General features: G+C 43.5%; 1 protein-coding gene across 3 annotated transcripts in view; it reads left to right on the forward strand.

Moving 5' to 3' along the window:
• Positions 1–227: 227 nt before the first annotated feature.
• CSMD2 (CUB and Sushi multiple domains 2) overlaps positions 228–20,562 on the forward strand; it is a 480,348-nt gene continuing 460,013 nt past the window's right edge. For 2 of the 3 annotated variants that reach the window (XM_053398926.1, XM_053398927.1), the window contains exon 1: positions 228–682. In XM_053398926.1, coding sequence (XP_053254901.1) covers positions 526–682 — 157 coding nt within the window. In that variant the 5' untranslated portion in view covers positions 228–525. The remainder of the gene's footprint in view (positions 683–20,562) is intronic. The other variant, XM_053398928.1, reaches the window with a different exon arrangement.

A 20,562-nucleotide genomic window follows, 5' to 3' on the forward strand; every position in this document is an offset into this window, starting at 1 on the left:
CGATGTAGCGGTGATTAATCACCTGGAACTTAAAAGAATAATTCCCTGGGGAGCTTCAGCTGTTAATCCTGAAAAGCTTGATCCAAGGTAGGCATAAAAAAAAAAAAAGACCGAGGAAGAAGAGAAGGGAGGGTGGAAAAGGGGGAGAGAGAAAGAGATAGCCAGTTCTCTCCCCAAGCTACGGTGTGAGTTGGTTTAGCCCAGCTGCAGCAGCTGGGAGGAGAGAGAAAAAAAGCTCTCTGTGCATTCGGATCTTTTTTTTCTTTATGAGCAAATATATATGTATGTATATATGTATATAAGATTAAATAAGCGCCATCCTGATCCCCCCTTTAAAAGAAGCCTCCCTTTCCTCCTATCCTAATTATCCCATTGAGCAAAGGAAGGGGGGGTTAAGACGAAAATTTCAAACCAATCACCCATCTCTCTCTTCTCCTCCCCCCTTTCCTCCTCTTCCACCTCCTCCTCCTCCCCGTCTTCCCTCCTCCTCCTCCAAGCAAATCAACCCCCCAACCCCTCTTTGACATGCAACCCTCTTTCGGTTGGGACAAGCCGGCATGCCACTGCAGCTTTAAACGGAATTGGGGAAAATTGGGGATTTTTGCTCTCATGACGGTGGAGGTGAGCTACTGGAGCCGGATTCTTCTGCTTTCGGTGGGGGTTTTGGCAACATCAGCCGCCGGTAAGTGGGGCCAGAGGAGGGTGGCTAAGTTTTGGAAGACCTTTCGAGGTGTGGGTGGCGGGTGACTTTGGGCTGAGGTTGGGGGTTCCCTCAGTCCATGGAACCACCTAAATTCTCATGCATTTTTCAGCTGTGTGTGTCGGGGCGGAGGGGGGGTAATCTCTGTGCTTAAGGAAAGCCTTCCTAGGATCTCTGCTTTGCAGTTGTTGTTTTTACAGCAGGATGTTAAAGTTTGCAGGGATCTGGTTGTGAGAGCAACGCTGTTCCGAGGGAGATTTGCTTTTGGGGGTGGGTGGGTGGGTGAGATAGGACGGAAATGGGCAACTCCTCTTTTCAGAATGTCAAATAAGCCTACAACCCCCCCCCCTTGAAAAGCAGGGTGATAGCTCCATCAAGGTGGGAAATTGAACATGTTTCATGGCTTTTTCCACCCGCCCCCCCTCTTGATGATCCCTTGCCAAATGTTGTGTCTGTAAACCTGTAGTTCTTGAATGATGATAGAACCACTGTGTGACACATCACAGCTCCTCTCCCCACATTATAAGGACAGAATGGTTAAGGTTGGGCTCCTTCTTATTTTGGCCCTGGCATTTTTGATAACCCAGTCTACCAGAAGAGGTAAAAGGGTGGTCTGATATCACAAATGCCCCCCTTTTCCATCCTAGCCCCTGACTGCTTCTCCTGTAAATGCCCTTGCTGCAGAAACCAAGCAAAGAAATCTATTGCTGAAGTTTCATTTCTTGATGGAGTGGGATTGAGGGAAGGAAGAAGTGGTGGTCAGTTTTCTTCCCTAAGAGGGCTTTCCTAAAATTTCTGTTACTGTCTGGAATAATGAGGATGTCTTCATAGATGGCTGCTTTTGGCACTCTTCCCTACCAGAATCATGAAGGTTTTCCTCCCTTCTCTCCCCCCACCCTACTTTTTAAAGTGGTGGGCCACAATCCTAAACATACATTACAAGGGTGTAAACTCCAATGAACATAATGAGGATTACTTCTGCAGAAAGAAAAAATTAACAGTGTAGGATTGCTCTGTGGATAGGTTTATATGGTTGGTCAACTTTGTGGTTGTAATTGAAATTCAGCACCGAGGTCTTTCCATAGGGAGAGTCTCTCCAAGAGGACATTGGCTGACAATTAACTGTTTGTCTGAGAGTATCTTTTGGAAACTCGTATATGGATGGGCGTTGAGATGGAGGGGGTGCGGAGAGAGTCAACTAACTGGGTACGGGTAGAATATTCCTTTTCACTTGCTGCAGGTGCTTTTTCTTCTTTGCAAAACCTTTGTGGGTCTGTGATGGCGAAAGGGAGGAAAACAGTCAGATCTGGTTTATCCTACAAGTGGGACACTGGTTAGCCATGGCTGATGGATTGTCATATGGGTCTACTATTCTCCTCCCTTGGTCTCCATTGTTTCTTCGCACTGGCTAATTCCAGTTTTAACTTCTGTGATCACTTGATGTTCCCAATTTTGCCTATTCATGTGCCTTTTTAATTTATTTATAAATGGATGCTTGCTTTGAAGTCAAACAATACTTTGGATTGTGTCCAGAGGTACAGTCTGTACTACTATCTCTTGGTTCTCCCTTATCCTCTCCTGCCACCTCCTCAGTCCGTGGTCTCCGTGGACTTCAGTGAGTTTCAGTTGGGTTCCTTAAATCCACACCTATTGAATCCACCTGTCTGGTTTTTTAAAAAAGAAAAAAATACCTAATCTAGATTTTAGGAAGAAAAATGACATTCCTTCCCCAAGGGAACAAGTTATTACTGCCTAAATAGATATATAAATGAATGCAGTGATTATTTCATGCTTGCTTCCTTGCTCCTTTGTTGCACAGATGTTACTGTTGCCATCAAACTGTTGGCATTTTTCAAGGCTGCAGTGTGATGCTGGCTGGTTAGTCAAAGGATTAGGCACTATAATGGAGCAAAATTGGAACCTCAGTGGTCTGACATCTACCTGGTTCTTTTTCCATGGAAAAAGGTGCTTTATTAGAGAGTAATGACCAGGAGTGCCCAAAGTGTGGCACTACAGTTGTGTGAATAAAACTACCAGGAAGTAGTTGTAGCCTGTATTAAATGTATAAATTCAGTTGTGTATCTAAACCCACCCACCTTACTAGTGTTGCGTTAACCTTCTTCTAATTATTGAAACCTGTCAATATTTTGAATTGATTTTGGAGTTTTGTAAATGAGCATTGCAAAAAAAGGGGCAAATACACCAATTCTCTCTGCAGATTTTGATGGCTGGAGGTGATCATGAGTACAGCCAAATCCTGAGATGCATAGATAGCTTATTCTATGTAAGGTTACTTCTGATTTGGATTGTCTGTCAAAATAGCTTGCTTCTTTTGCATAAAGATATTTTGGAATAAAGCATTTAAGGGGGGGGGGAAATACAGTAACAAGCTGTAAGAAGGGACAGAGTTTTCCTAGGGTCGAATTTTTTCATTATCACAACAACCCTGTGAAGTAGGCAAGCCTGAGAGTATAGCAACTCAACCAGTGTCACCCAGGGACTTTCATACCTGAGTATGGATTTGAACCCAAATCTTGATGGTTCTTATCCAAACATTCTGTCCGTTGCACCAGGCTACCTCTCTCAACCCAAGGATACCTGAAAGGCTGGTGAATCACATATGACTTTGTGGGCTTCAAAAGCATGGGGCCATGCTCTCCCACCATATACATTCACCCTTCAGGGTGGTGGGAATGTTGCTAGTTTCTATAAAGGTCACTTGCTGGATTCTAGTACTTGGTCATGCTACAGAGCAATGGAGTAACTGAACTTTGGGATATGCAGGTACGGAGAGATTTACTTCTCAAACCAAGGCAGATGTATCAGGCCAGTGGCACATCTAGTCTAGCATCCTGTTCTCACAGTGGCCAGCAAGGTGACTCTGACCAGGACCAGATTGAAAGGGTGAGGAAAACCTGCCTAATGTAATTCTGCCAGAAGCCCCTAATGTCTGATATACCACCATAGAATTGTAGAGCTGAAAGGAACCCTGAGGATCATCAAGTCCAACCCCGCGTAATTGCAGGAATATGAGCTGTCCCGTACGGGGATTGAACCTGCAACTTTAGCATTATCAGCACCACACTCTAACCAACTGAGCTATCCAGGCTGGGTTGTATTCTTACATGTTTCTATTAGCCTTTCAGATTGTAGGACTATTTAAATTTTTGTTATGTCTTCTAATTGTTCATGAAATATCTTACATAAACTTCCTGATGCTGTGAGCCACTTTGAGCATGGTTTATCATGGAAAAGCAGGATACAAGTAAACAATGATGGTGGGTATTTTGTTAGTCTCATCATAATTCTTTTCAGCCGTTACTCATGAATTCTGCTTTTCCCATACAGACCATTGTCGTGTGTTGTGGCTTTGAAGTGGGTATTTCGTTTTTGTTTTTATCAAATTATGCAAATAATATGCTGGTTTCAATCTGTGCATAAGGGATATGAGAGAGCTGACTGATTGGGGAAACGTGTCTTTAGTCTGATACATCTTAGATCCATGCATGATTGAAACAAATTATTTACATGATTCAGGGATAAATCTGAAGTAGAAAGGAGGAGTCATGAAAAGAGCTCCTGAATAATTAGGGGTGTTGTAGTCATCTTTCTTACCAGTTGTCTAAATCATCATTTGGCCACAACACAGTTGGTGATGAGACCAGAATTTGCAGAGATCCTGATTGCAGGTCCTGTTGTTTCAGTTTTAACAACTGCTTGATAGTTGAACAGCACATTGGATATAAGCAAGCAGGACCAACTAAGGGGTGGTGGTGAGGCATTTGGCCTGGGAATGGCAATGAAACAGCCAAATTTCTACTTTGTATGTGTGTGCCTGTGCCTGGGCGTGTTTAATTTTAGTTTTCATTTGATTCTCTGTTGTTTTTCTTTTGTGTTACCTGTTTTTGTGTTGTTGAATTTTTTATTTTTTTAAAAAAATACACTTCTTAATCTTTTGGCATTCGATAAGCTTACCGCCTTTAGTTTACTTGTATCTGGCCAAAATGTGGCACACACTCTCAGTTTAGAGCAGCAAATTTAAGCAAATAAGAGATGTGATTTGGAGATAGATCAATATGCTAACCAATGCAGATTTTGTCATATTAAAAGAGGTCAATTAATATTTATGAACATTTTAAAATACATCCATTCTGATGGCACAAGATTAGACCATGATGATTGTGTCCTCTCTGATCAGCTGATTATATAAACCAGTGGTTCCCAATTGGCTAATTACTGAGGACCCCCTATTTTTCAAAAGCTAAGCCACGGACCCCATACTTTTGAAAATTTTGATAACTCAGTGGTAGTTACCTGAGCAAAGCAGTTTTCTGAAGAAAATGTGGGGTGGTCCCTAAAAAGCAAAGGATTTTAGGTATACAGTGGTACCTTGGTTTGCGAACAGCCTGATTTGCATACGTTTTGGATTACAAACACATCAAACCTGGAAATGCGTGTCCGGGTTTGCAAACTTTTTTTGGATTACAACCCATTTTTTTGGATTATGAACAAAAAATTTTTGGAGGCCCCATTGGCGAATGTGCGCCTTGGGTTACAACCTGTTTTGGTTTACAAATGGACTTCCGGAACAGATTATGGTTGTAAACCAAGGTACCACTGTACAAAAAAAACCCAGACCATAAAATTTGTGATATTACCACAATTTGCCTATCCCCAGACAATAGGAAAAACTTGTCTCCATTACTCCACTACAACTTAATTTTAAAAAAGCAATTGTGTCCCTAACTTGCAAGTGTTCTATATGCAGAAGTCTTTTTATATGAAAGAGTATTCAAACATGCTATTCCTTACTTGCAATCTAAGATGGTGCATCTTAGCAAAACTTTAGAAACATATGGTTCTGCTAACTGAGGGATCTTGCACCTTCAGGTCATAAGTGATGGCTTCGTCAGGGCTTGATTGCTGAAGACTGAGTAGAAAACAGCTGGAATTTTGTAATGTTCGTATTGTTATTATTTGTACAGTGGTACCTCGGGTTACATACGCTTCAGGTTACATATGCTTCAGGTTACAGACTCCGCTAACCCAGAAATAGTGCTTCAGGTTAAGAACTTTGCTTCAGGATGAGAACAGAAATCGTACGGTGGCAGCATTAGCTAAAGTGGTGCTTCAGGTTAAGAACAGTTTCAGGTTAAGTACGGACCTCTGGAACGAATTAAGTACTTAACCCGAGGTATCACTGTATGCTCAAAGTGGCTCACGACATCAGGAAGTTTATGTAAGATATTTCACTAACAATTAGAAGACATAACAAATTTTAAATAGTCCAACAAACTGAAAGGCTAATAGAAACATATCATAAATCTAAGAATATAATCCAGCCTGGATTGCTCAGTTGGTTAGAGTGTGGTGCTGATAATGCTAAGGTTGAAAGTTCAATCCCTATATGGGACAGCTGCGTATTCCTACATTACATGGGGTTGGACTAAATGATCCTCAGGGTCCCTTCCAGCTCTACAATTCTGAGGCCTCTTCCATCCCCAAGCTGAGCAGTTCAGGAAAGCCCCAGTGCTCCTCAACTCACATGTGAGCCCTGAGAGGCACCAGGACTCGCTCACTGTGTAGGACTGGGCCATGTATTTCTGCTGCTTCTTCCTTCCCTAAGGAAGGCCTGCCCTAGGGAAGGAAGAAGCAGCCGAAATAAATTCCAGTCATTGTAATATATCAGCATATACCAATATTTAGCTGCTGATATATCACGATGTTGAAACGAAAGTGTCACCCAGCCCGAGCACTAAACTAAATCATCAGAGGGTAAGCTGTTGTGCTAATCATTGTGGCAATTTGCTTAGCTATTTCCCCTGTTGGGAACATGAAGCCCAAACTCATGAGGCAAGATTCAATGAAAACCCTTCCTACAAGCACTGGTAGAGTGCTCAAAGCTTGATAGTTGTTGAAAGCAATTAAAGTTCTTTTCAGTTAAAAAGTAGAGAGCAAGGGGAAGGAATCCCTTACATTTTTTTTTTAACGATAAGCATGTGAGCTGTTTGCAATCTCTTCCCCCAACCCTCCAATCACAAGAGCGAGTCTTAAGAAACTGCACCAGAGGTTTGCTTCCGAGGTACCACTGTATTAACAATCACTTCAATGTGGGGTAAGGCCTGAGACCCAGTCTTGATACCCTGCCTTGTACAGATAAGGAAGAGAGGTAATGTTCTGGAGGGAGGAAGTTAAAAGTGACGGAGGAATGTGAAGTCTAAAGTGAAATATGTGCCCCTGTTTCTCAGGGCAGGATTCAAGGGAAGAAGTTCAGGGTCCCCAATCAGCAGAATGAGCCCCCTCAAATGCATTGCACATGACCATCTAAAGAGGGAGGCCACTGAAGGTCTAAAATGGCCTAACTGAGCCGCTTCATTGCAACAGTGAATGCAGCTTCTTCTGTCTCTAAAGGAAAGAACTATTTCTTCATATAAATAGCCAAGGTACCTTTTGAAAATAGTCAGTGTAAATATATTTCCTTTTTTAACCTGGTATTTCTACCAGCAGTGATTCTGTGATTTGATTTCTTCCTCGGGTTTCTGATTTATTGTGCTCGGTGTCCTCTTTGACATGTAGGGCAACACGATTGCCGGCATGACCTACTCTCTTTTATGTAGAGATTTTATATCCAGAGATAACTGCATCGCATTGATTATCACCATTCCACCAGGCATCTTACATTCCCACTATATCAGCGGGTGCTCTTAAGTCACCCATCTTGGCTTTGAAGATTCTGGTATGAAATGTGTTCCCCCTTTCATCTGGAATCTTCCTTTCCTTTTGCTCTCCTTCCCGCCACCTGCTCTTTTCTCAAGGGTAGGGGTCAGCTACTGCAGGCCCCTGTCAGTGCACCTCCATTATCTTCTCATTGCCCACCCAGAGGTGGATGTAATAAAAGAAAAGAAAAAAGGCTGTGGTGCTTGCGGCAATAGGCTCTGGCAGCAGCTGTTTGGATTGGGTGGGGTTGCAGCCCTGGCCTTCCGTTTCTTATTCCAGGCTTCGCCAACCATGTGCCCTCCAGATGTTTTGGAGCAGAACTCCCACCAGCCCCAGCCAATACAGTTGATAAGAGTTGTTGTCCCAGACATCTGGAAGGTGCCAGGTTGGTGAAGACTCCATTCTCAAAACTGTTTGCTGAGGGAACCTGATTGCTGACCACAGTTTCTAAGACTTCAGAGCACATCCAGCATCAGCATGCAGCTTCCAGGACACTGTGAGATATTAAAATGGCCACTAAGCTATTGGTGCCATCAAGTTAGCTTAGGAGGTGTTTCACCAGAGTGCCTTTGGCCAAGGGCCCTCTCAGACCTGGATGGATTTAGGGACTGGTGTGACCAGGAAATCAGCCCTGAATGCTCACTGGAAGGACAGATCCTGAAACTGAGGCTCCAATACTTTGGCCACCTCATGAAAAGAGAAGACTCCCTGGAAAAGACCCTGATGTTGGGAAAGATTGAGGGCACAAGGAGAAGGGGATGACAGAGGACGAGATGGCTGGACAGTGTCCTCGAAGCTACCAGCATGAGATTTACCGAACTGCAGGAGGCAGTGGAAGACAGGAGTGCCTGAAGTGCTCTGGTCCATGGGGTCACGAAGAGTCGGACACGACTAAACGACTAAACAGTGACCAGGCTAGGAAAGATGAGTGTTCATCCCAGGAGAGGTCATCCCAAATAGTCTCCTTATGAGGAAATGGTGGGTGGAAAACCATTCTCCTTATGTTGGGACAGGAAAGAGATTCCCTAAGACCTAATAGGTGACCCTGGTTTTTTTGTTTGTGTCTGTGTTTAAAAAAGTTCAGTTGGTAAAGCAGCTACTTTGAAAGTAAGAGGTTCGTTGGTATCTCCTGTTAAAAGTATCAGCTGATTACAATCAATTATTATTGCTTCTTTTTTAAAAAAAAGAATATTCAAAGTGGCTGATAAGAAAAACATGACTGATTGACCACTGTGAAAGACCTCTGCCTGGAATCTTTCAAAGCTACCACTAGTACACAATACTGGGATGGGCCAATGTTCTGACTAGGTAAAAGAGACAGAAATACTTTTGGAAACCAAATAAATACATTTGGAGTGATGGGGAAGGTATGAGACAGTTTCATATGGTCTGCATGTGACTAGGCTCACTTACTAGAGCCATCTTGTACTAGAACTAATGAACATTTCTGCTCCTTTGGTGTTGTAATTTTATTTCATTCCTACTCCTTGCTTATATTCTGAATTAGTTCACTTAATCTGTGATAAGGTTGTGAGTGCAGTGTCCTACTCTTGGGGGGGGGGGTAGACTGGCTGACCTTCCCATTAATTCCAGTGCTAAGATTAGAATCTGGGGGTGGAAAAGAAGTATACAGATGTCCCAGTTGCTGAATGCTAAGATTGAGAGGGGAAAGAAAGCCAACTGAGGTTCAGATCCACTCTGAACATCTTGAAACAAGTAGAACTTGCCTCTTGGTAGACTGTAAAAGCATGAGAATTGCCTCAATAGCTTTTCTAGTCCAGCATTTTGTTTCCAAGAGGTAACATACATTTGCCGCTTTGGGGTTATAAGCAAGATGTGAAGGTGATAGCATTTTCTCATTATTTGTGCCCAGAGTATGAGATGTAGGTGTTCTACCTCTGCATTTGAAGGCTTAACTTTGCTTCAATGGCCAATGGCAATGGATAGGTTATCCTCCATGAAGCGGTTCAATCTTTTAAGGAAGCGATCTATTACAACACCCTGTGGTATCACAACAGTGTTATATGCCCTGGGTTAATTCCCTGTGTGTCAGGTACCATTTTAGTTTAAGAAACAGTGCAACTCAAGAGCATCTCAAAAAGGGCTGTGGTGGAACCTGCTGTTCTAAATTGGGATGTGGGAAATGTCGAGGAAAGTCTTCCCTGGCCTTTCCAATCCCCACCCCAGTACACGGCAAGTAAACACTGAGAGTTTGGGGATAAATAAATCTGTTCCACAGAAAGTTGTAGTGAAGATATACACAGTTTAATTTCCAAACTATGCCCCTACAGTTTATTTTATATCTCTGTGTTGAAATAAGGGGACTCTTTCCCACCCCCCATTTCCCCCCCTGAGCTCATGTGGGAATTCATTGTCACATTAGTACCACAAAGGCAGGATTATTAATATTTTAAATAATAGCAGAAATAGCAATAGCAGTGACAAATGCCACTGCCCAAACAGCATACCTTGGTATTTGATTCTTCTGGTGGTCAGGCTCACACATCCTGGTGTTTCAGCAGTACAAACCTTGTCAAGGGACACCCTGGTCTCAGGATTGTTCAGTCTGCCTGCTGAGCTTTTTCTGCAGAGCCACTGATGGGAAGGAAGGAAAGCGAGAGGTAACCTTGTGTTGCCGTCTTCCAGTTGTCTGGGAGGTTCTGTCAGAAGGAGACACATATCAAAATGGGTGCATGGAATATGATCCAGGCACTCTGCCATGGGATCTCGGTCATTCATGTTCACTGTCAGGTTGATTCACTGTTGAGAGTATCACTAAGCAATTTGCCAGGATGATTTTCCCCTCTTCTCTTCCCTCCCTCTGTCTTGCATCAAGCTCTTTCTTACAATCATTGGTTTAGATGCTCTAAAGGAGCCTGACATTTGATGGGGCTCCTCCTCAGCCATTATTTATCAATTAATTAAAACAATTGATTAAATGGCTAATTAAAAGAGCCAGTGTTGTATAGTTCTCACCCATGAAATTCTCTGGGTGACCTTGGGCCAGTCACTTTCTAGTCTACCTCACAGAGTTGCTGTGAAAGATAAAATAGGGGAGGCAGGAGAGCCACGTACATCACATTGAACTTCTCGGAGGAAAAGTGGGGTGCAACTGTAATGATTGATAAATCATGACAAGTTGTGACAATCTATCTCTTAAGCTCATATTCAGGGTTTCTGTTCAGCCATGCTCTTTCAAGATACAGTGGTACCTCATGTTAAGAACTTAATTCGTTCTGGAGGTCCATTCTTAACCTGAAACTGTTCTTAACCTGAGGTACCACTTTAGCTAATGGGGCCTCCCGCTGCTGCCGCACAATTTCTGTTCTCATCCTGAGGTAAAGTTCTTAACCCGAGGTACTATTTCTGGGTTAGCAGAGTCTGTAACTGGAAGCGTCTGTAACCCCGAGGTAGCGCTGTAATTGAAATAGAGAGAGCCAATGTGGTGCCCTCCAGAGGTTGTTAGACTACATCTCTCATCAATCATGGCTATTGGCTTTCCAGCTGGAGCTGATGGGAATTGAAGTCCACAAATATATTGAGAGTGCCACATTTGCTATACCTGTTAGACCAGGCATCCCCAATCTTCGGCCCTCCAGATGTTTTGGACTACAATTCCCATAATCCTTGACCTGGTCCTTTTAGCTAGGGATCATGGGAGTTGTAGGCCAAAACATCTGGAGGGCTGCAGTTTGGCGGTGCCTGTGCTAGACTGCAAAGAGTTCAGTCTAGGCATTCCACCCTCCACTGCTTTTCTTTCCCATCTGATGCTCAGTATTCTGTGGATTGGTTTTTTGTTAGTCTGTTGTGATTTGTTTGTAGACTTAAACAGACCTTTACTTCAGCAGACCTTGAAGTCCCCCTGAGTATGCTGGAGCTTCTTGTTCTGCAGTTACTCTGTTTTGGGCTCACATTCTGTTGACACTCACCACCTGAGTCTGCAGTTAGAAGGAATGATAAGTGGGTGAGAAATTGGATCCTCAAAAGCGTGGTGGTTTCAGAGAAGAATAAAATATAAATGGAAGCCAGTTCTTCCAGCCTGTCCTGCAGTCACACTCCAGTGTGAAAAGTATTGGAGCTCTGGGTGAAGCTGTGCAAATGAAAGGTCAGGGCTATGCAAATCTCATGTGTTATATTTCTTAACTCTTAAGGTGGTGGTGTTGGGGTTTTGTTGGGGTTTATTCCCTATACTGGAGAACCTTGAAGGAAAGTGATTTTTCACAGTCTTATTTTGTGTCGTATAAGACAGTACAGGAAAAGAATACCTTTTTCTAAATGTTGTGCCAAAATTGATCCAAAAATGGATCTCCTCTCTTGAGGAAGTTTTGCAACTCTGTAAAGTAAAGGGACCCCTGACCATTAGGTCCAGTCATGACCGACTCTGGGGTTGTGGCGCTCATCTCGCTTTATTGGCCGAGTGAGCCGGCATACAGCTTCTGGGTCATGTGGCCAGCATGACTAAGCTGCTTCTGGCGAACCAGAGCAGCATACGGAAACACTGTTTACTTTCCCACCAGAGCGGTACCTATTTATCTACTTGCACTTTGACGTGCTTTCAAACTGCTAGGTTGGCAGGAGCAGGGACCGAGCAATGGGAGCTCACCCTGTCATGGGGATTCGAACCGCTGACCTTCTAATTGGCATGTCCTAGGCTCTGTGGTTTAACCCACAGCGCCACCCGTGTCCCTTTGCCACTCCATAAAGGTACCCCTGCCCGTACGGGCCAGTCGTGTCTGACTCTGGGATTGTGCACCCATCTCGCTTAAGAGGCACTTCCAGGTCACGTGGCCAGCATGACAAGCTGCATCTGGAGAGCCAGCGCAGCACACGGAAACACCGTTTACCTTCCCGCTAATAAGCGGTCCCTATTTATCTACTTGCACCCAGGGGTGCTTTCGAACTGCTAGGTTGGCAGGCGCTGGGACCGAGCAACGGGAGCACACCCCGCCGCGGGGATTCGATCCGCCGACCTGATGATCGGCAAGTCCTAGGTGCTGAGGTTTTACCCACAGAGCCACCCGCGTCCCTGCCTTGCAACTCCATACCCAGCACTAAATGAAAAGTATTTGTATTTAAAGATTTGTACAAAGTCTTAGGTGTGTGATAATGCCAGCCAAGCCATTGTTTCATGCATCACAGCACAGAGCATCTGTTGAATTGCCGTGTCTCTTAAAAGGCTTTCTAGAAAACATGATAGTAATGCCTCCCCCCCCCCCCCCGCAAGACCCTTTGTCACACTTTTGCTTAAATCAGCCATTTATATCCAGGCAGGGAGAAGAGGGTTCCTTGGCTGAAATTAAAACCTAGGCTGCTACTTTTGACTGAACATAGCTTGTGTACCTTTAAAAACTGTCAGTTCAAGGGCAGTTCTGGAGAAAAAAAGATTCCTATTACTTCAGTTGTTTCCTGAGAAAATCTTTACCAGTTGATGTAATGTTAAAGACACAGAAGATTGTGCTGGATTGATTGGTGGATGAATTATGGTCTTGGGCTGATTTCTAACGCCTTACGTAGCCAGCACCCACAAACATAGGTTTAGGGGGCTGGTGTCACAAAGTGGAATAAGTTAGAGGCTTTCGAGCAAATGTGAGAACTCTCAGTCTTGGATCTAGAGAAGTTCAAAGTGTGTGCAAAGACTGTTTCCTGTAGTGAAAAACAGTTGTAATCAGTACCAGAAAATCTGGTCATCTTGTGGTCAGTAAGATTGCATACAAACAAACAAATATACCTACCTTCCTCCAGGAGCAAGTGTGCATTTTTCCATTGTGCTTCCTCCTGCTCTTACTCTTTTATGCTTGATTCAGATGATAGTGCAGCCATTTATGCTCACTTCCATAAGTCTCTTGGCTATTTTTAGCTCCCCCTAGGTGCCGGACATGTTTCTATTTCAAACATTTATTTGGTGTGATCATTGATATTATTTGAAGCCAGCACATTTCTTAAAAGACTTGAAACATTGCTCTTGATGGAGCAGAGGGTGTTTGGAAGGGTTTTCATGATTGTAGTCTGCACACTTCCGGGGGGGGGGGCAGTTTTGTGTTTCCCACAAGGGCCAGCCAATTGGTGTTCTGAACATCTGGCTTCTCCTGGCAACAGGAAAAAGCAGTTGCTCCTGAGCTCAATTCAGTCTGGAAGTTTGTATGTATGTCCTAGGTGTGGTGACTGCCAATCTTCAGTGATGCCTCTGCTTAAGTGGTGAACAACTTAAAAAGTTCAGGACTTCTCGTTCAAAGGAATAGCAGTGTGAGCAACTATAGAATGTGGATATTAGGACTTGATTTTTGGTGGAAATTCTCAGCTCCTGAGGCGGGAACAAGCAATGGGATTTCCTGAGGAGGTTCAGCAGTTCTCTTTTCGACACACAGAGTTTAGATTTTAAAATACCAAACTGGCTTCCTGCTGTGTTGTTGCCTCTTCTGTCTTTGTTGACTAGATAAAACATGAGTATCTCTCCCCCCCCCCCCAATATCCTTGTAAATACTTGACTAGCACTGGCCATGTAGAAGAGTGCTATGGCTTTTGGACTCTCTGTCTTCAAGGAGTCATTTCCATTGTGATTTGTGTGCTGAATTACTCCTGTTTATTTGCCATGGAATCCCAGTGCAACAACAGTAAATTCTAAGTGATGTTCAAGGGTGCATGTTGAATTTGTGTGGAGCACAGGCTAAGCCTGGTGGGCTTTGTCAGGAGTGGGGAACTGGCTCCAGCCTGTGTGCTGAATGCTTACCTCATCTATCTCATGGGAGACATTTAACAGGCTGGTAGGGCCACCCACCTGCAAATGCCTGATATCGTTCTAATGGGCCTCACTCTCAGTGCTGATCAGTGCTGAGTGCAAGGTCCATGTGCTGCAATAGGGAGTTATCCACTAGAAACCCTGGTCCAGCCAGTCTCAAGTGGTCAGTCAATGAGTCCTGCTTGGCAAGGAACAATTAGGAATACACTTTAGAGACTTACGACTGATCTTTTTCAGCCATGTCCTTACCTGCCATCACATATGTTGTGATGTCATAAACCAAATTGGAGCTATTGAGGAGCCTAATGGGTCTAATGAGGAGTTTCTGCACCACTTAAATATGTAAACAAAGTGCAGTTTTAAACACTCTTAATATTCATTGGTAGTTGCGTATTATTGGGAAGATAGTGTTGGGTAAGCTTGCTTTCAGAGATGCATGCTTGCCATGGAAGATCTGATTGAATAACTCTTGAGATGCTTCCAAAGCTGAAGTCAAGAGTCAGCATGGTCAAGCATCTACAGAGCCCATCTGGGTGCCAACTGACAAGAGTCTCCTAGACATGCTGCAAGGAGGAGGTGGACTCACTGAGAAGGGCCCATGGAGGGTGACTTGCCAAAAGACCCTCCAAAAGCTGGAGTTCACAGTGTAAATCTCTGTGTAACTTTGTAAGACTCCTGCAAGCATATCTTTGAAGCCATAACAGAGTGTTGAAATTGCAATGGGCGTGCCTCGGGTTCAGAATCCTGCTTAGTGACAAATGGCATTGGTCTAAACTTTTTCTTTCAGCCTGCCTACCATGTAGGATTGTTGTGGTGCTAAAGTTAGGCAGGGGGTGGTGGTGGAATCCCATGTATCCTGTCCTTAATTACTTGCAGAAAGCCTGGAGAAAGTTTTTAATGTTTGAAGCTTTATTCTGTTTTTAGTGTTCTGTTGGGAGCTGCCCAGAGTGGCTGGGGAAAACACAGCCAGATGGGTGGGGTATAAATAATAAAATTATTATTATTATTCCAAATGCAATAAATAAAAACAAGCATCTGCAGGATTAAATTCCAGTGTGGTTTAAATAGCCTAACCCTTAAGCCTTTTCTTCTCATAGCTTTCCAGAAGCATGGACTGATTGCTCCTGGATAGAACAGTGTTTTCTTCTCTGCAATGAAAAATAAATCTCCATGCATTTTAGTTGATGGAGTCATAAATATTCATAACCTGCCACAATAACATGTGACCTGTGGTGTCCTTGACCTCAAAAGTCAGATACGGTTCTCTTATGGCTCTTCCTATTATATAAGAAAGCAGGTTTTAAGTTGGTGCTGTGGATTCTGTTTTAAGAGATTGTGAGTACAGGTGTCAGCCTCTGCAACTGAAATCACTTTCAAGCAGGTGAATGTTATTTGTAAAAGAGACACTTAATATAACTGACTTAAATGCAAGCACACACATATTGTAAAGCATCCAGTTTTAACCTCCCTCCGTGCAGGACAACACCACTTGATGGGCTGTCACAGCATCCACCAGCCTGGAACTGTCCAGATGTTTTGGACTCCAACTCCCATCAGCCCCAGTTGGAGTCAGAAAGAACTGGAGGGCACCAGGTTGGAGAGGAATGGGCTATTGAAATCTGCAGGAGCTCCTTGTCCATTTACTGTCTCTGGCATTTAGAATTGCTGCTGAGCCTGCTTGTTGTCACATCAACAGGCATGACCCATTTGAATAGCAGGGCCTTCTTTGTGGTGACACCTGGAGTGCGAAACTCCCTCCCCATCGAGTTGCAGCTGTTCCCCACATTGCCATCTTTCTGTCAACAGTTAAAAACATACTCAAATGTCTGGGGAATGGTGATTGGGAACGATTGCCCAATACTTATTTCTGCTGTAGACAGCATGGCACATTCTTACTGTTTTTAATATTAGTTTTACATTATGACATTTAAGGATTTTAATTGGATTGATTTGGTTTGTGGTATGCAACCCTAAGCTGTGGCAGAGAAGGGTGGGGTAAAACTGTAACAAATAAATAACACCCATGTGTGAACCAGTCTTGAACTGGGTAGATAAGGAGAGCCAATGACACAGTGTGCTATATTTATTTACCCCAACCGTTCGTTTCTGACAAAATATGAGCATGCTTATATGTGCATGCATACACAAGCAAAATCCTAGTTATGAGAACAGTCTACTTGTGTGAGCAGTGTAACATCATAAGTAAGAACCACATGTGTTTGTGTCTCTGCTGTTTTACCATTCATGTGACTAGAGTGCTTTATGGTTGCTGGTGCATCCTTGGGTCTTTGCTGTCAGAAGCGTTCATGTGCCCTTGCTTTGTACTGGCTGTGCCTGGCTCGAAACAGTTAAGGCAGCATGTGAGGATATTGCCTAGCAACAGCACCACTGGTTCCCTCATTATCTCCTCCTCCGTTTCCCATGGATAGCGGTTCCATCAGAGCTATGGGAGAAGGAAGAGGGATGCATTGAGGAAGAGAATTGTGGGAGGCAAGTTGTCTAGGAGGAACTTCTGACTGCTTTCCTCTTTTTCTTGCTCACCTCACTCTCTGTCCCTTGGTCATGTATGGTTGCGGTTGGTGAACATAGGGAACTGTTAAATTCCAATTTGGATCATTGGCTCCTCTTGTTCAATATTGTCTGCACTGGCTGGCAGTAGCTCTCCAAGGTCCTAAACAGCGTCTTTGTCAGCCCTACCTGGCACCCTCTGCATACAAAGCTCTTTCCACTTAGCCCCCTTTCCATTTGATTACAGAGGACTGTGGCACCTAACTGACAGTGTCTGTAAGTGCCTTTGCACCTGCACCTTCCAATTTGTTGGGTGCAGGTGCAAAGTGCTTCCCTTGCTTGAGACAGCATGAGTAGCAGCATGTACATAAAGCTGGATAGGTCTCTTCATCCCACCCACACCAGGTTTTTGCCCCTGTTTTCTATTGCACTAACACAGGTGGTGCTTCTGACATGACAGCTATGGCTCAGTTGGTAGAGCATGAGACTCTTAATCTTAAGGTTGGTGGGTTTGAGCTCCACATTGGGCAAAAAGTTTTCTGCATTGCAGGTGGTTGGACTAGATGAGCCTTGCAGACCCTGCAACTCTATGATTCTATGACTGGCATGCAAAATCTTCCTCTCTACAAAATCATATTATCAAGAAAGTGACTTGGCACTTCTTAAGACACTTTTGTGGAAAAGCAAATTTTTATGAGGGTTGGATTTTTTATATGGTTTCTTGAGATGCTGTTTTCGGGTGGGAAAAAGGCAAAGTCTACTTCAATCTCCCTGTAAATTACTGTTTCACAAAGTTCTGGCTGTATTTAAGTGTCTTAAATATAGTCATAGTTTTCCAAACACTTATTTGAAACTCAAAAGACGTGATTTTTCTTGAAAGCAAGGAGTGTAATTCTTCACTTGAGACAGCAAAAGACTGGGACAAATATTTTATTTATTTCATAAGTGCTCCCCTTCCCCCTTATATGATGACAAACACCAGATTGGCTCGCTAGTAAAAATCAATAAAAAACCTCACAGAAATAAGATACCACAAAATGCAACAACAGCAACAACAACCCACAGATTTACCATAACCACAAGCACTACAATACATCAGGTTGAAAATCTGAAGGGAAGAATCAAATTAATCAAAGACATGCTGAAAAAACTAAGGCTTATCCAATATACATCTTCTACCCCACCTCCCACAAAAATCCCCAGAAATGTTAAGATCAACTCTTTCTAGCCTGTATGCTGAGCTGGTGGAGATCACACAAGATTGGAGTCACATGCACCTTAATTTTAGATGTCCTCAAGGTATATGTGCCTTTGCCTTCCCCTTTAGGCAGTTGTGAAAAAGGCAGGTGCTAGGGATCATTAGGAAAGGAATTGAAAATAAAACTGCTAGTATCATACCTTTATACAACTCTATGGTGACACCACAGTTGGAATTCTGTGTATAGTTCTGGTCACTTCACCTCAGAAAGGATATTGTAGAGTTGGAAAAGGTTCTGAAAAGGACCTTTTCAGATGAAGACATCTAGATGTCTGAAGACACTAGACGACTCGCAGGGTCCCTTCCAACTCTACAATTCTATGATTCTACGGACACTTCTGCAAGCAATTTCCCCATATATAATCCATTTTTGTATGCTGTTTTCACTAACATATGTGAGCGTTTCCCTAGTTTTTGGTTGGTGAAATACACAGGAAAATTCAGTGAAATACAAAAGTCAAAGGACAGCTGCATGTCGAGTCACATTTTGGATGGAATTTAATGTTGAAGCTGCCACAATTGTTCCATCAGTGCAAGCGTTTCTGCTTCCAGGGGGACTGATCTCCCTTCCTCTCCCTGTGTACTGTTCCACAGATTCTCCTGTCCCTCTAACATGGATTTGGGGGAGGCGTGGGGGGGTGGAGAAACTCTCAAGGTTGCAGTGTTCAGTGTTTTTATATAAAGAAAAGGCAAGTAAGAGATGACATGGCAGAAGTTTACAAAAATACCAAACTCCCTCAACCATTCCTCATAAGGCTCAGTTTCCCAACCCCTCATCATCTTTGTTGCCCTCCTTTGCACATGTTCCATGTTGTCAATATACTTCTCAAACTGTGGTGTCCAGAATTGGATACAGTACTCCAGGTGGGGCTTGATCAAGGCTGAATAGAGCAGTACTATTACTTCTCCTGAGCTGGACACTATACTTCTGTTGTACAGCATACAACAACATTAGCTCCCCCCCCTATTGCTGCTGCATCACACTGTTGACTCATGTTAAGCTTGTGGTCTACTAAGACCCCTAAATCCTTTACACATGTACAGCTGTCAAGACAGGTGTTCCTCAACCTATTCAGATTCACTTTGTTAATTCTTGCCTAGTTCTCCAATCTGTTAAGGTTATCGTGAATTGTGATTCTGTCTTCTGCGGTATTCACTACCCCATCCAGTTTGGTGTCATCTGCAAATTTGATTAGCAACCCCTCAATTCATTTGCCCATATAATATATAAAGATGTTGAACAACACTAGGCCTGGGAAAGAACCCCACATAACCTTTTTACAGTTTGACAAGGGACTATTGGTGAGCACTGTTTGGGTTTGGCCAGTCAACCGACTACAAATCCACCTAACAGCCCACATCTGTGATACAACTCATTCATGGTATTCTCTCACTCATTTAATCTATGTGTGGACCAGCAGGAGCACAGCTGCTGGTCATCATCCCCCAACACCACAAACATGCTGCTGTCATCATCTACACATCAGGCAAAATGTATCTGTTCTATACATATGGACTTGGCACATCATGGAGAAGCCAATCAACAAGAGAGGCTGTGCCCATACAGCACACTGAGCATGTGGGTGTTGAGGCTGGGCCAAAGGAGCACATGACAATCAGGTGTGGGACTAGAATGAATGGTTGCTGTCTTCACCTCCACATATAGACTAATCATAAGGAGGTGACTGCAGTACCTAGGATGGGGCAAGTCAGAAGTCAGGACCAAAGTGCCAGTGCACACTAGACCAACCCTGCTGGATCAGGCCACAGGTCCAGTTAGTCCAGCATCCTGTTCTCACAGTGGATAGCAAGATGCTTGTGGTAAGCCCGCAAGCCAGACATGAGCACATAGTAGAAGAGGTGGAGGTGGAGGAAGAAGGCCTTAGAATGTGATCTGAAGGCAGCAGCCTTCCCAAAGACAAGCAGGTCTAGCTCTGGTCAGTGACTGTATGGAAAATCACCTGAGAGCCATTGCATGTGAAAGGTTGGCTATACATGTAAAAATAAACTCTCTATTTTCTGAAAAAATGAACTTACTGCTGTGTTAGAATTGCAAGTAACGACCCTGGTGGGGATGAATGAAGCAGGCTTGGCTGCCTGTCTCTTAGGGTTTAATGTCCTTGTTAAAAATGGACACCTATCTCTGAATTGATATGATGAGTGTAACGAGAAAAACAAAATCTGCCTTGCGTGTTTTTCTTTCTTTCCGATCACTGTTTGTTCTCGCACAGTGTGAGCTGCTGCTCTGTGGCAAGCCTCATTCCTTTGGTAAATGTTGCTGCTGTGTTGTTTGGAGATGGTGGAGAATGATTGTTACGGGTTGTCAAGGTTTTCCACCGTCCCAGTTGCTGTAACATGGGAAACAGGTAATTATTACCTGGTGCTTTGCAGTGCTGTCTGATGTGGTGTTAGGAAGGAAGCTAGTTCAGTGGATGGCTTTGGTTTTGGTTTTTTAAAAGAAGCAATTAAATGAGGTTACCACTCTAGCTGTACCTTCTATTTATACAACCTCCTTTTCTTTTCTTTTTTAAAAAAGAATTGAAATTCAACACATTTACGTAATTCAGTGAACTTGGCTTACGATAAACACTGCATGCTAATGTGAAACCCATATCTATACTCATACCATGTGCTGCTACTGCA

The sequence above is a fragment of the Podarcis raffonei genome, chromosome 8 (assembly GCF_027172205.1).
Source record: "Podarcis raffonei isolate rPodRaf1 chromosome 8, rPodRaf1.pri, whole genome shotgun sequence".
NCBI lineage: Eukaryota > Metazoa > Chordata > Lepidosauria > Squamata > Lacertidae > Podarcis > Podarcis raffonei.